At 41.7% G+C, this 16,821-nt stretch overlaps 1 protein-coding gene across 1 annotated transcript; it reads right to left on the bottom strand.

Moving 5' to 3' along the window:
• Positions 1-1,631: 1,631 nt before the first annotated feature.
• mutyh (mutY DNA glycosylase) lies at positions 1,632-14,894 on the bottom strand (the record flags this gene model as incomplete). Its single annotated transcript, XM_080527770.1, has 21 exons — positions 1,632-1,808; positions 3,348-3,475; positions 3,789-3,903; positions 4,201-4,257; positions 4,385-4,465; positions 4,574-4,761; positions 5,200-5,266; positions 7,132-7,206; positions 7,406-7,456; positions 7,551-7,703; positions 11,396-11,541; positions 12,040-12,222; positions 12,418-12,505; positions 12,652-12,796; positions 12,993-13,204; positions 13,330-13,401; positions 13,506-13,547; positions 13,663-13,736; positions 13,822-13,861; positions 14,351-14,475; positions 14,786-14,894. 21 exons carry the CDS (start codon positions 14,892-14,894, stop codon positions 1,632-1,634), a joined length of 2,328 nt encoding a protein of 775 aa, XP_080383896.1.
• Positions 14,895-16,821: the final 1,927 nt, after the last annotated feature.

The following is a 16,821-nucleotide window of genomic DNA, read 5'->3' as shown; positions in this document are numbered from 1 at the left end:
ATATTTTCACATGATCCATTCCAGTCTCCACCCTTCTGTCACTCTTTTATCTCCCTATCTTTCTACATTATTCAGTCTACTATTGACTGAAGTGTAGAACAAATATATCATTTTGCTGTGTTGTTTTATCAGTGGAAAATGTACTTGTTTGCATTCCTTTATTTGTTGCAAGTGCTTCGGTTTTCTTAGAGGAACTGAAGCGAAAAAACTACTTTTCCTGTTGAAAACAGTCTATGTAGCAATATACATCAATTCTAGTCCCAAAACTATAACTTTGACCATAAACCCATTTTTCATGTCTAAATCGGATCAGTCCGAGAACAGACTGTGATTTGCAGCGAGTTGTGGCGCCTCTCCTTTCCCTGACAAATTTGATGGTTGCGCTTTGGATGGTACATCAAACCACCACGCTCACCAAGCCTCCAAGATACAAATCTCGTTCTCAGTTGTATTTTGAATGAAAAGAGGATAAAAATTCAAGGTAAAGTCTGCCAGTGCAGTCCCTCTTTAAGACATTTCTTGAAAGGTAATGGATGGAGGAGGGTGGAAGGTCACCATTAAAATATAATATTCTGGAACACAGTCAAATCTACTTCATCATGTGTATAAAATGTACAGTTTGTTTAAAGCAATCATTTGAATGTTTGTTATTTTCAAGTTTAAGAAATAAATAATTGTACAATAATGCAATCTGTGACTATATTCTTTATTTTCACATGGTGACAAACCGTGGCTGTTAAAAACAAACAATGAGGATAATGAGATATTATGCCCCCAATTAATTCAGCAATGATGAATAGAAATAGTGTGCACATATGAAAGTTCACTAGAACCTCGACTACTGCTCTGAAGTTGAGTAAATGGAGGCAGCCAAATGACAGGCAGACTCTGCCCTCTAGTGGAGTGTCAAACACACGGGAAGCTTACAGTTGTTGTCCATTCTATACACACAAGAAATGGAACTACGCACACAAGTCTAAAAACTTGAAGCTCATGTATCAACAACAAGAGTGCAGCCAGCTAAACTCTAGTTTCAGGAAACGTTTTTTAAAAGACTGGGAAAAAAACTGTAAATGGTAACTGTAACACCATAATATGATGATATGGATGAATGCCTTTGCATTGAGGCAATCTACTGAAGTCCCAATGACTTCAAAGTCATTTGTTACATAAAGTATGTACCAAAGACATATTCCCCACACTGTTCACTTCCTCTAAATAAAGATAACAATGATAAGAATACTATTAATGGTTCGCACCCTGCAAATAGCTCAGTGATAGCAGCCATAGGACATGTTTTAGAATGTTTAACAAACACAAATAAGTATCAATGACAAAAATATTTTGCTCACCAACTGCCAAAGAGTTCTGGAACACTCACCACCTAGAGTGCCAAGTGTTTTATTATATGTGGTATTTACCTAGCAATACTATATTGATTGGCTACGAAATCATAATTTACACATTTTTCACCCTTAGCACTCTAGAATGTTGACCATTTGGGTGACTTTATTCACCCTCTGCACTAAATAAGTTAAACAATTAGGTTTACATTTAAAGTTAACCACTGAAACAGAATTCCGGTATATACCACAGTTGGAAACAGTGTGAATGACTGATAGCCCATGATGTCAGTTCTGGGCAGCCTTCTTGCTCTTCTTGTTCACGTAACTCTCTTGGTAGAATTTGCTGAAAAGGGCGATGAGGGAGAGACAATAGATAAACACCCACGTGTTCATGGAGTCTGGGAAGTCACACTCAGTGAACAGGTTGTAGCCGGTGTGACTGGTCAACAGCAAGAACTGGATCTGTAATTACAGAATGTCAAGTCAACGTCGGTTAGTACTGCTTAGTGAATTTGACACATTTTGCCTAACCTCTGTTCGTAATCTCATCATTATCTGTTCGCTGTCACAAAAAGGTCCCACGGCCCTTAGACTAAGCTTCCAATGTAACAAACCAAAATTCTATTTTATGGAGGTATAGATCAGCTTTGAAAAACTCTTTCCACGTTTAAATTAGATTAGATTCAACTTTATTGTCATTGCAGAGTACAAGTACCAGACAACGAAATGCAGTTTAGCATCTAACCATAAGTGCAAATAGTGATAAGAAAATTATAATGATGGGTACAGTATGGCATATACAGTAGTTTAGAGGTATATACAGTTATGAGCTACATACAGTAAAGGTAGCTTATGTACAGTATGTAATGTACAGATGTATAAAAGAGGCATGTGCAATATGCAATAATACGGTATGTGCAACGGTAGGATTGTAAACAGCAGTAGTGCAAAGGGTAAAGAGTGATCATATTGACCAGGGGGGTATTCCACCAAACTCGATTATAGCTAATTCAGGCTTGTTTTCATAATTCGCCATCATTTCAGATCGAATTCTGTTCCCTGAATGTGGCTCAAATAATTCGCTGTTTGGTTGCTATGCAACCAATCATTCAGAACCTGGTAGCAACAGGTTTTACCAGTTAACAGGTTTACAGTCTGGTTTAAGATAGATGTGTCAAAAATGTGGTATTACATTAGTTTGATAGTGTCTTAGATAGATAGACAGATAGATAGATACATTTGTCTAAGTAAGTGAATCATCTATCCATCAGTAATCATAAGAAATAATAATCTTTGCCAAATCCAGGGTCCAGTTACAATGCTAGACGGACATCATTTACTAGTCATAAAGGCTTCAAACACCATTGTAGTTATGTCAGTTGTCGTAAATTAGCCTACACTGTCATTTTAAACATACATTTTTAGATTAGATTCAACTTTATTGTTATAGCAGAGTACAAGCATCAGACAACGAAATGCAGTAAAAAGTGTATGTCAGAAGCAGGATTCGAACCCGTCTTAAAAGAACACTATGATCTGATGGCAGCAGCTAATACCACTCTGCCATCCTGATGATCTGATAGTGTGTAGCCTGCTGCTAATATAACCACAGTAGTGAATGTTAATTTATTAAATATTGTTGTCTTCATAAAGATCCATAACTGAGCGCTGCGCTGTCATTTTCCATAATCTTCTTTTCGACAATCGGCTCTTCTGGGCTGCTTATAACTCGTGCGTGCGCCCCAAAGCAATACTTTCCAAACCGGACTTGCGTGAACATTGATGACACAAGGCTGATTCTAATTCGAGGAATCACTTGAGGCTTGAATCCCAATCGAGAGTTGCTTGAACTCGGCTTTTCTTTAAATCGCTAATATACTAATCGACGTATGTGGAATTACCCCCCAGGAGTGTGCAACCCAATGTTTATGCCCCGAAACGGACGTCCCCCCCGCCCCGCCCCGCCAGATAAGGCTATGCAGAGCCAAAGCTACTACTCACCAGCTGTATTGAAGTCAGATAGCGCTTCCACCATAAGTACTTCTGCATGTGTGGCCCCAGGGCAGCCAGGCCATAGTAGGAGTACATCAACATATGGACGAAGGTGTTGAGCAGGCAGATGCAGAACGCTAGGGGGCAACAGATCAACACAAGACATTTCAACAATTTCCTACAAACACACATTATAAAGGGTTTGATTTGAATTATTTGTTGTGACATCAGAGATATCACTGAAAAAGGTAAAAAGGGTCTAAAATAATAGAAAAAAGCAGTTTTCATGAAATGTGCTTGGCCTGTAGTACATAGTTATGTCACAGTCCTCTGTGTTTTTACTACACAAAAAACAAACCGTTCAATGCAGATACTGTAAAAAAACAACAACAACAACAACATCTATTGCAGTGCTGTATAGCTCTGTGGCCACACAGAAAAGAGACCTACACTGTCCTCCTGCCAGATACTTGACTCCTGCCCACCAGTTGCAGATCATGGTACAGTGGTGATACACATGCAGGAAGCTCAGCTGGTTGTTTTTCTTCCTCAGGATGAAGAAAACCTACAAAGTGAGAGTATCATATAGAGGGTTCAATGTTTCATATGAGCATGATACATACTGAGCCTGATTTCCAATGGTCTTTACTTTCTGTATTCTGAATGGTATTCTCCTACACTCCAGAGCAAGTCAATTGTAAATGGGTTTGGGGTATGGGAGTGCTGTTCCAATACATAGCACGCCAAACCTGCCCTGCCAAACCATGCCTGGATGTCCTGGTCCGCTTTAGTAAATAGGATACTCATAACTCTTTGACAAATAAGACGAAGCAGAAAAAATGTTTTCAAGTTTTTTTTTTACCGTGTCAGTGATTTCTATGACCTTGGAAAAGAAGAACCACCAGACTGCTTTGGCCATCTATTGAGAGAGAGAACTATTAAATTACAGCTATGTACAGTACATTTGGATATAGATAAAAGAGCAGTAACTAAATGTCCACTGTGTAGAAGGTGTGTGAATGTGTATGTGGAGGACACTCTCTTACCCGCACTGCTAGTGGACTTGTACTGTAGTCGACAGGTTGACAGAGATAACTATAGTTGGATGCCAAGGACGTGACCAAGACCTGCCCAAAAAACACATGTGTTAAGTGATACTATTTCTGTGACCAGTGAAAACAAAGGCACCATTGATACAGTAAAAGGAGATTGGTACATTGCGAAAAGGAGCCCACCTCATAGAACATGTAGCCAGACAAGCAGACCATGGAAAAGTTGTAAACAAGGAGAACAGCCTTGAGGTCAAAAGGTTCCCTGTGTTTCATAATCCGGGGCCCCGCCCAGACAACACACAGATAACCGAGGACTATGAGTATCACTGGGACAGGGGAATACACCATCAGCCATGGGTCTGTCCTCTTATCTGAAACACAAATCAAATCAAATCAAATCTTATTTATATAGCACACTTCTTACAAAAACCCAATAACCTGCACTTTACAGGAAGAATAAATAACACTCTACACCTGCTACAACAAAATAGAAGCCCATTAAATGATTCATAAACACGGTGTAGAGATGGGGAGGATGTGGTAAGCTTGGGTTTCTCCTGGGTAGATCTTGTAACTAATGCAATTTAGATAGTGCCACCGTGTCAGTCTTGTGATGTACTTCTCTGTTGTTGGCCACAAAGCTGCCTTTGTGGAGGAATAGGCTGAATTGACACAACTCCATTTGACTGCCCTCACCAATGTCCCCACCCACACAATAAGTCAGATGCATAATGTAGCACTGGCAACACTGTAGACTTTTCTGTTGACAAAAGTCAGAACAGTGAGTGCACAGTATAATATTAAATTACCTCCATTGTCCAAATACCACTGGTACGAAGATTGAACACTTTGCCATGCTGAAGCCATTTGAAACTGCTGAAATAGAAAGTTGGCATGTCACATCACATCAGTGTTCCAATAATCAAACTGGCAATCATTTTCAAAGCAAACCTGACCGTCACATTATCATTTTGTCAGAGACAAGATAACTCTACAGTCTCTAGTAGCCTATAGTACATTGTGTCAAAAGCATGTCGATGAGAAAAGTACCTAAATGACCACAATAGTAGATGGCCGCAGCGTAAGGAAATTTGCAAATTGTGACAAACCTTGCCAAGCGTGCGAAATCCGCGTCCCATGTACGACCAACTCAGAATGAAGGTCCACTTACGTATGCACGTTTAAATACAAATTCACCCGAGACAGACTAGACTAGTATAAATTCCAACATTGCCTACGTTCACTTTCACACATGCACTTACCCGGCCGGCAACTTCAGGTGGTTTCATTCATCACGGTGGTATGTGGAGATACTGGTTATACCGCTGACGCTCGTCAGTTGGCGCCACGTTGTGTTTCGACACAGTATAGCGAGATAATTGCTACTACGTTGAACTATAGGGTGAATTCGGGTAATGTGACACATACATTATGTAATGTAGGCCACCTAAGCTTCAGTGTGTTTATTTCCTGTTCTAACTAAATCGACTTTGAATGTCACACAACATTCATGTTGACTACATTTTGTTAGAACAAGAAATACACACTGGAGTTTATCCGACCTTACCCAATACAAAATACATACCTTACATACAATACCTTAGCTCCATGCTACAAACCCCTTTGTTCTAATCAAAGTACCGGTAATACAACTATTAGGCTACCTTTAGGTTAAGACTTAGGCCTTTTCTATTTATCTTGGCAGGATTGTTAATTTAAAAGGGACAGCCAGTGCAATCAGAAACAGGTTTATTATTCCATAGCCAGATTGTGCAACATTTCACTCTAAAAATAATCGTGTTCATTAGGAGCAGACACTGCAGCTGCAAGCAAGCCTGTTTCGGAGGGTGTCCCCAGACTGCTAGAGTGGCTCATTGGCTGTGTTCGAAATGGTATACTAGCATACTGCATACTAGCATACTCAATGAGTATGCTTACTGCATACTACATTCATAATAAGTATGCCAAAACCAGCCGACCGTTTTTTTAAATGAAATTACGGAAAATAATGAACTTTTCCATGTTTTTTTTCTTTTTCTTAGATGCACCTGTATTATATTGTATTGCTGATTTGTTGATTGTTTGATTGAGCGAGGAGCAAGATCACTGAGAATTACAGCTGTATGTGACAAATACAATTAGATTTTATTTGACAGCACTCCTGGTAAGCAGAATACATAGATATGGTTAAAAAGAAAATACAGAATCAACCCTTTAATTTATTTTCACACCATTATCTTAAGACAGATGGCTCAACTGCATCAACACTGATCTGCCCCACAGAGAACTCACAAGACTGCTCTATTATAATAATAACCTGACATAAGACAATGCAGTCACACTGCTATTCAATAGAGTATGTGTAGTAAGTGCCACCCGCAAGGCCTTCAAAGTTCACTAGAAATGATTATTGAAATGCTGTTTTTCAAATCATATCACTGTATATACTGTAAAACCACTACTCAGATCTTTAATTTTGCATGATGAGAAATTGTTGAAAGAATGAGCCATTCAACAGTTATGACATGCTAAAAATATAAATTGGATATTGTCACTCACAGAAAACATGCCCTAACTCAAATGTTTTAGGGTTGAAGGTGCAGCTTGCCAGAATGATCGCTTTATAAGAACAATAATTGGTAAAAACTTCCATACTTCTATTGTGAAGTACAAAGTCAAGATTCTTGTTTTGTTGTCCTGAAGAATGTACTGAGTGAGAGCTGTCTGGGCTCACTGTGTGCTGCACTGCCTTTGGGCTTCTTGGAGTTCTTCTGTTCCTCAGTCTTCACACCAGGAGCTTTCTTCCTCTTCCTATCCTATAAGAGAGAACCACAGAGGAAGAGAATGACAACAGGTTCAGCCTGGGTGCAGAGGTCACCATGCAGGTGCAGACGTCACTATACCTAGCAGGATACTCAGGTAGAACTTCTAAATATGCAGTTTAGCAGCATCTCATAATGAGTACTTGGGATAACAGTGTCTGTTGAATGACTGATGTGATTAAGGAATTCTCACATTGGTAGTTTGTCCCTGTTGAACCTCCATAGAGTCATACAGCTTCATAATCTGCGGAGTAAAGACAACACATGGCACAATGCCCATGACACACTGTTATTGATCAACTATGTAATACACAAACATTATACAAACACACACACACCTTCTTTACTCCTGTAGAAACCGCTGCTTCCTGCAGGGCAGGTCTGGTGAGCCAGCGCATAGTAGTCTGTGCCTTTGCTACTTCTCCACATTCCTTCAAACACATGCTGTAGACAACATATGTCTGGTGGATGTGGGAGAACATATGAACCACCTGCAAGAAAAGCAAAAGTCACAGGCTGTGTTCAAAATGGCATACTAGCATACTCAATGAGTATATACTGCATACTGCCTACTAAATTCATAATAAGTATGCCAATACCAGCCGACCGTTTACACTGCAGTATACATACTGCATCCCAGAATGCATTTCGCACCGGCTGGCAGCGGGGATTTTAAATCCTCCATTTTAAACCTCCATTGGCTAAAAGCTGTAATTTTGGCTCTACACGTGTTAACATGTCATTTTATGAAGTTTTAATATGTTTTCAGGTGAGAAAGTAACCGTATATATTCCCAAAATGTGTCCAGTTTATTAAAATAACCTGTTTATATATCTGATCTGACATTTTTTTCTCCATTCTGTTCGCTAGCTACATTACGTTGCTTCGATACCTTCACTGAGGGTTCGACAGAAACATTGTAACATAATAGCTAAACAAGTTGTAAAATGATCTGGGGGGCCAATATCTTTAGCTAGCTAAAGTAACTAGCTTACTATATTGTTGTCTTAGCAGTTGGTAAAAGAACAGGGTTAAAATAAATATATATATGAGCAATAACATCGTGGGCTTGCTGCAGCAAGCACAATAACAACCAACTTGTTCCGTCTGAAGCTACAATACTGGGACCATTCGTGACTGGGCTACAGGCAGTCAAATACTAGGCGAACGTGTGCAAGACACGAATAAACTTGGATTTCATGCATTTCAAGTGGCATCTTTGTAATCATGACGACGTAGCCTTGTCTAAGAATGCATTTCATCATGTACATTCCCAATATAGTAAGAATACCACCGCTCATCCGTGATCAGACTTAGCTGGGGTGCTGCAGCTGAAGAGTATCAAATAGAGTGCAAAAAAGCAACATCTGCACAAATAATATGTGCAAAAAACTATGTATATTGCAAGCTTTCGGTCTCCAGGATCTCGGACCATTGTAAACAATAGCTGTATGGCAAGTTTGTATGACACAGTTTGTCGAGACTGAAGAGATGCGCAATGCATTTTGAGGATGTTGAGTAGGAATAGCATGCATCGATCGCATACTCAAAGGCTGGGTTGCACCAACCTGGTTTAAACTAATCCTGGGGGGTATTCCATCAACGTCGCTAAAGGAAAATCTAGGCTTATTTTGACAAGTCTCGCGAGATCTATCAAGATATGCCTGGATCTTTTTAAGAGTCTCGCGAGACTTAACGAAATAAGCCTAGATTTTCCTTTAGCGACGTTGATGGAACACCCCCCTGGTTTAGCGTTAATCCAGGTTTAGTAAATCCAGGCTTAAACTAGGTTTAAAGTTAATCAGAGACGCGTTGCACATCATCATTGTAATCCTGGATTAGTTAAACCTCGTTTAAACCAGGATTAAACCAGGATTAATTTATTTTCAGTGTCCGCCATCTTGGATTCAGACGAAATGTAAAAAAAAAAAGTATGTTGGCTAGATAAATATGGCCCTAGATAAATTATAGATAGCATCTCACACTTAAATAGCATTAAGGTTGATGCGGGCTCACTAGTCAGCTATAGCTTTTATCTTGGCATGACCATTTTATATTAAAACAGCTGCTAGCATGCTAATTTCGCTACGCGAATGTTACGAGGTGACTAGCCAAACAAAGCCACGTCACATCATCACATCAGCCAAAGTGGTGATAAATTCCATAACTGGATACTCATTTGTTTCCAGTCATAGCTGGCTAGCTAGCTAGCTTACTTACTTATCAAAGGTATCATAAGACCTCTGCAGCTCATCCAGGATGCTACCGGCCGTCTGGTGTTCAACCTCCCCGAAGTCCCCCTCTCCTCCGCGCCCATCACCGGCTCCCCATAGCAGCTCGCATTAGACTCAATGCATGACATTAAGCCATGGTCACAGAATCAGTCAAGTTTATTGTTACATCCTACATACAAGTAGGCCTATCTTTTTGGAGTTCACAAGTCCACAATGTGCAGAATTGTCAGCAAAGTATCAAAAGTATAATAACATACCATGCCATCTACCACATCGCGCAAGCCTACCACCCGCAAAAAACTCCGCTAGCACCATCGGTGGTCGGTGAAAAGCCGACGTGACCATGCAGCACATTGCATATGAAATAGATATCAGACCCTATAATATGAACAGCTAAATCAATCACATTATTTGGTTGGTGTATTCATTATTCATATTGGTTTGAAGATGGTTCTGAATAGTGTACAATCCATGTAGGTAGTAGACAAGCTGGAGGGCGTTTGAGAGTTCCTCTCACTTCCATGCTTGATAGCTGGTGCAACCTTCCCATTGAGGTATATGACAGTAAACAGTATTTTGTAAAGCTATACCATTGGGAAAACTCACAATTGAATTATTATTATTATTATTATATCACTATAAAATGATATCACAATAAAATTATTATTGCAATTAAAATGTAATAAAATTCAATTGGGTTTAATCTGTCTTGAATTTTCCTGCGAGAAACTCTTTCCTTTATTCTCATCCAGCGAAGATATGCAGCCATGTTGTCATTAAAACTGAAATAAACCTAACATAAACCTCCTCCAGGGGTGGTTTAAATATAATTGCTAATCCAGGTTTAAACTAGGTTTAAAATTACTGGTGCAACAGACTTGATTTAATCCAGATTTAAACCAGGATTAAATTAAACCAGGTTTAGACTAGGTTTAAGATAGGATTAAAGTTTGGTGCAACATGATTAGTAGATAAGCCCTGATTTAAACCAGGATTAGTTTTAAACCAGGTTGGTGCAACCCAGCCAAAGATTTGGCAAAATCTAGTATACATACTAGATTTCGCACATACAAAAATGTTACATACTGTACAGTGTGAACGCTCTCGCATACTCAAATCTACATCATATCTAGTATGAGTAGTAGGCTAGTATGCCATTTTGAACACACCCACAGTCAATACCAATGAAAGTATGATGATTGACTGATTATAATCAGGGGTGCAAACTGGTGATGGCCCAAAAAGCGCACTAATGGTGCTAAATGGATATCGCTAGCACTAACGGTGGTCAAACAATGATGCACGTGTAAGTAGCGGCAGCCCTGACCTTGACACCTGCATAATTATTTCGAAAACAGTTTACCATGACTGTGTTCTCCACGATGTCTAGAATTGTACATACCTAAAGCTAAAAGTTATTTCAACAGCAGTGGAGGAGTTTAGCAGACAGGAAGATTAGTTAGCTCGCGCATCATGTGACTTGGATGACTTGGATAATAGAAACAGGCAATATTTGATTTTGTTTTTTGAAAGACAATAAAGTATCACTACTAAAGCCTCCTGAACATCATGTAGAAGCTGATTCTCATTTTCTTGCCAGTATCTTTGTCGTCACCCTCTACAGGCGTGGAGGATAGGGGATAAAGGCCTGGCCAAGAGAGGGCCAGGTGTTGCTGATTGGAGGCTTATAGCTTTTAACGTCTGGTCTTTGTTGCCTCTGTTTGATTTTGTGTATACTACAAAGTATTAAAGATTAATTTCTTTTTTTAACTTTTTGGGAAACCTGGAATATGGAATAAAGCCATTTGAGGTCAACTTTAACTTAATTTTTGGACATTCCTCATTTCTCTTTCATTTTATATTTTGCTGCTCAAAGCCACTCAGTACTAATCTATAGGAGTACTCTCAATCAGCCACCACAAGAAGGGACAAAAGGTCACTACACATACCTCACCCACATACCGGAGGAGGCTTTTGTTTAGCTTGACTCCCAACAGCCTCCCCACCTCTGCACACAGTGCCCCCTTCTGTTTCATCTCCGAGTCCTCCCCGTCCAGGAACAAGTTGGGGAACTCCCACATACCAGCCAGCAATCCTACACCCACACAGAGTGTTCTGAATGATCATCATGTTACAGGGAAAATAATGATAAACCTATGGTTAACAGCAGCAGCAGCAACAACAATAACAACATGACAGCATTTGAGCTTATCATTATGGAGGACCAAGTCTGTCAAAATTAACAATAAATATATAAATAAATGAATGAATGAATGAATAAATAAATAAATGAATACACACAGTAATAAGGAAATACATTTATATTCATTTATTCTTTTACGCATTCATTCTTTGTTTTCCACATTCATTCTGTGTTTTCCACATTCTTTTCCACATATGGACTAGTATAGTGTGCGATGAGACAAAACTGCATTGCTTTCACCACATCACGCGCGGTATCAACCAATGAAAATGCGTAGGTCCTCCATATATCATTGCCGAAAACATTGCACATTGATGATATAGAATGAAATGGTATGTATTATTGGTTGTTCAATTGTTGTGTTTTAGGTGTGTAATCAGGGCAACTGACCTTTGCTTGGTCTCTGTGTGAGCATGTACTCGCTCTCTCCTCCCTCCCTTGACCTGGCTACCACATAGGTGAGGGTGCGCTCCACACGAGGGGCCTTCTTCACCGGCTTACGGGGGAAGTTCTGGACGCCCAGCTCACTGTCCCAAGGCTCAGCAGGGCACAGGTTACAGGTTCCTGAGGTCACTAAGAATGGTGACAATTTATTTTCACATTTCGCAAGTTAATTGGGCAAGGTGACATAAAAAGAACAGCCCCCGCCCGCAGTATCTGTGGGACCCAAAACACAAAACTTACATAAACACACAAACAGCATACCTAAATAACCATATACTGCATGCATGGACATTTGAACCAATGAAGAGGGGGAAAGCCACTCACTGCAGTCCTCTATATCTGGCAGAGATGGAGGCACCCTATCCAACTTCCCCAGCAGTCTCTTAGAGTTCTCCTTTTGTTTGAAAAGAACCTGTGCAGAGACAAACACAGCAGATGCTAGTTATTGACATGCCTTACCTGGAGATGAATGCTGTGATCCATGATACAATGATTGGCTATGGTATTATAGGACTACACTGTTCTAACAGTGTAAAACAACTCTACATTTTTCTGTACCTTCCTGTGGGAGTGGCAGTGAGACTGTATGGGACACTGGCTGCACAGAGGTCGTTTGGGGGTGCACACGCGTGCCCCCAGCTCCATCATGGCCTGGTTGAAATCTCCTGGTCTCTCAGGGTCCACCAGAGTATTGGCTAGGCTCCTGAAATTCACACACAGCTGCCATCAACTCAATTGGCACCGATAAATGCAGCCTGCAGTGCAAGACTTCTGCATCCAACATTAGTGAGTGTCAAGTCAATGGTCCGCTGTCTCTTCATTGCAAAAGCTATGAGAGCCCACCGAACAGGGCATAACATGCAGATGCATCTCAGAACACGCTTGGAGTTCAATCTCACCATAGGGCGTCTGTGACTGTGGGACTGGTACTGTCAGCCCCAATGGCCCGCACACGACAAAGAACACGGATCACATTCCCGTCAACAACTCCTGTCACCTGGCCCAGTGCTATGGAGCCTACAGCTCCAGCTGTGTAGCGTCCTACTCCAGGCAGTTGCTTCAACAGATCCTCCACTGTTCTAGGCATCTCTCCATCCAGCTGTGAGACCACCTACCGTCAAGAAGATGGACAAAACACACACACACACACACACACAATGTAAAACAGAAGGTAAGTGCTGCAATGCAGTCATATTTGCAAGGCTAGATACTACTAGACACACTATAGACACAGACCTTCTGAGCTCCTTCATGAAGTCTCTTTCCCCGGGAGTAGTATCCAAGTCCCGCCCACATCTGATTCACTTCCTGCTCATAGGAAAAAGATGATAATTGGTGATGAAAAAAATCACAAAAAATGTCAAATGTACTGTTATTACATGACATTAAATGTAAAAATGTACTGCTATTACCTCCAGTGTAGCTGCGGCAAGATGCTGAACTGTGGGCCACCTCTGTAACAGAAACACAAGATAATAGTTAGGTCAAAATACAGAATCTTCATCATGATAACTAAATGTTCTCAAACCAAACTTATCGCCAAATTAATTTGACTAATATGCACCCTACCTTCATCCACTTATTGTAGTAGTCTACCACAGTGGCCACTTGGGTCTGCTGCAGCATGATTTCGGAGACCCAAACTACAAAGAAAACATTTTAATTGACACGTCACTAAAAAGGCTCATCAGGCAGTTTCAAATTGAGAAACAGGAAGTAAAACCTTACCTGCGTAGGTCCTGATATTGATGTCTGGTTCTGTCATAGCCTGTCAGTCAAATAGAGAAGGCAAGGCAAGGCAAGGCAAGTTTATAGCACATTTCATACAACAGGGGCAATTCAAAGTGCTTTACATGCATTATTTAAAAATACAGCAAGAGGAGCATAAGAAAATAAAAATTACAATGAATAAAAGCAAATATAAGAAGTAAATAGATAAAACATTTAAAAAGACAATAGTTAATGGAAAAAAAGACATTGATAGAAGTGTTTGTGTTTAATCATAACTGGTGCAAAACATGAAGGTTTTTAGCTTAGATTTAAATATTTTAAGGGTTTGGGCCTGTTTGATTTCTTCAGGGAGTTTGTTCCAGGAGCATGCAGCAGCGTGACTGAAAGCTGCTGCGCCGTGTTTTGTTTTTGGGTGAAATCATCACCAAACACTCACTGAATGCTCAACTAATGGATGCCTATGGGCCACCAACACAATGATTACATCATGACATGGAACAGTGAGGAATTCAGTATTTCTCTTTACCACAGTTCTCCAGGGCAACTCTCTCTTTCCCTGGTCATACCAGTCCAGGAGCTGAGTGCGGAAGAGTGTAACAGCAGCTGGTTCATGGAAATAATGATATGTAGACAATGACGTCTCAGTGGGCTCTTAGGGGAGGAAAGACAGTGTTATTACAGCATACTCACAAAGGTTGGTTGTGGAAATACCATCAATGCACTGCAGATAACCTACATTAAAACCAAGTAAATATAGGGTATGACATATGCCCCATGACATGTGACCTGTGACCTGACATTACTGTAGTGGTCCTGGTAGAATATGTCACCAGTATGACACGGAGACACAGAGATAGGGTACTAGCCTATAATGTTGAATAACACAGATGTTTATTGTTTCCCGTGTTTTCATTAGCAAAGTTACAAACTATAATTCCTGAGAATTCACTTTATATTGTACCTTCTTTCGCAGTTTCCACTTTTGGTCTTTTCCGCAACGATTTTCCCGTTTCTGTTGTTTCAAGCGCAACTCTCTTGCCTTTCTGCATCGCTGAACGTAACCTCCTCATAGTGTTGAGAGCCTTTCGAACCACTCTCCACACTTTTGGACCGTGTTATGTTTTGCAGCTGTAAACCTTATAGACAACACCATAGGTGTCGTATTCGCAATGAGCAAGAGCAATAATGTTCAACAGTGTACATGCAACACTATTCTACTGGGTCTTCTGTACAACACAGCCGCTTTATAACCAATACCGCACGTAGGTTAGTTCACTCGCAGCATCTCGCCTACAGTTCTGTTGATGTTTCATGTGTTCTGACTTTGAGCGCCACAATGGAACTCCGCCCACCTACTTCCGGGGAATGTAAATGCGTGTAAATCGTGAGTTTAGAATTATAAGGTTCTATCTCAATTTTTGTCAAAATTGAGTTTTTTACATAATCTGATCCATTAGGTGTTTATTAATGCCTGTGTGGTGTTATTTTTAAAATGTTGACATTTTTGAGTTAGTAATTAATACAATACAACGGTTCCATCTCACAGAACATAATGGAATGTAAAAACGTTGACGCTCAATATCTCTGAACTACCCCAAACGGAGATAGAACCTTATAATTCTAAGCTCACGAAATGACGATTTCTGCAAAATAAGAGAGCCTAACTTAAACTTCATTTAGCATTTAAACATGGTAAATACGGATTGTAGTGCCGGAGGAAAAAGGAAAGACGTAGGCAACGTAATGATAACTGTTTAATCAAAATAACAACTCGTACTCTCCGTACAGGACCAGGAAATCGATCACCAAAACTCTTGTGTCTAAACAGGAAGTTGCAACGTTAATAATCCTCCCCTCTGCCCCTAGTGCCAGAACTGGTTCCCTCCCACTACACAACCAACAGTAAGAGGAGAACATGAACCCATAATGTAGTCACTACACCAGCCCCCCCAGTGTTCACCTCAATATTGGAAATCCTCACGGCGAGGAGGGCGTATGGCCCGGCCCCTACGATCGTAGGTAAAGTCAGGAGGTGCGGGAGGAGGTGTGACATCGCCCATCACGTCCTCCTGCAGGGAAGGACGGGGGGCAGTGACGACCGGGGGCTCGCGAGCTGCGGGGGGTTGTCGGGGTCGGAGGGGGGAATGGCCAGGGCGCTGCAGGGGAGGTAGGACTGGAGGCCGGCCTCTGCGCGGTGGCAGGGCCAAGTCCAGGGGCAGTTCAAGGTCCAAGTGGGCCGGTTTGAGGCGATCAACGGACACACACTCAGGCCTACCCCCCATGTCAACCATGAAGTTCTTGGCTCCGGCCTCGATGACACGGAAAGGCCCGTCATAAGGAGGACGTAGTGGAGTCCTGTGGCCATCATGACGAATGAAAACGAACCTCGCTGAGTGCAGCTCCGGGGGCACCCTCGAAGTAGGGACACCATGCTGCGTAGTCGGGACCGGGACGAAGGTCCTGGCGCTGTCCAGCAGGGAGGCGCGCTGAGCGGCGGCGGACCAGGGCTCCGTTGACTTGGGAATGAAGTCACCGGGGACCCGCAGCGGCTGTCCAAACACCAGCTCAGCGGACGACGACTGAAGGTCCTCCTTAGGCGCTGTCCTGAGCCCCAGCATGACCCACGGCAGCTTGTCAAGCCAGTTGCTGTCCGTGAGGCTGGCTCGAAGGGCGGCCTTCATGGATCGATGGAAACGCTCACAGAGCCCGTTCGCCTGCGGGTGATAGGCGGTTGTGCGGTGGAGCTTGACCCCCAGATTCTCCGCCACCGCTGCCCACAGCTCTGAAGTAAACTGTGAGCCACGGTCAGAGGAGAGATCAGCAGGGGTGCCGTAGCGGGAGACCCACACCGCGATGAACGCCCGGGCCAGGTCGGGGGCTGTCGTTGCGGAGAGCGGAACTGCCTCCGGCCAGCGAGTCGTCCTGTCCACCATGGTAAAGAGATAGGTGTATCCGTGCGAGGGGGGCAGCGGCCCTACCAGGTCCACGTTTACATGA

Source organism: Nansenia antarctica (assembly GCF_963989245.1).
Source record: "Nansenia antarctica genome assembly, chromosome: 1".
NCBI classification, from domain to species: Eukaryota; Metazoa; Chordata; class Actinopteri; order Argentiniformes; family Microstomatidae; genus Nansenia; species Nansenia antarctica.
The sequence above is the reverse complement of the archived record's forward strand: the minus strand, read 5'-3'. Positions and strand labels throughout refer to the sequence as shown.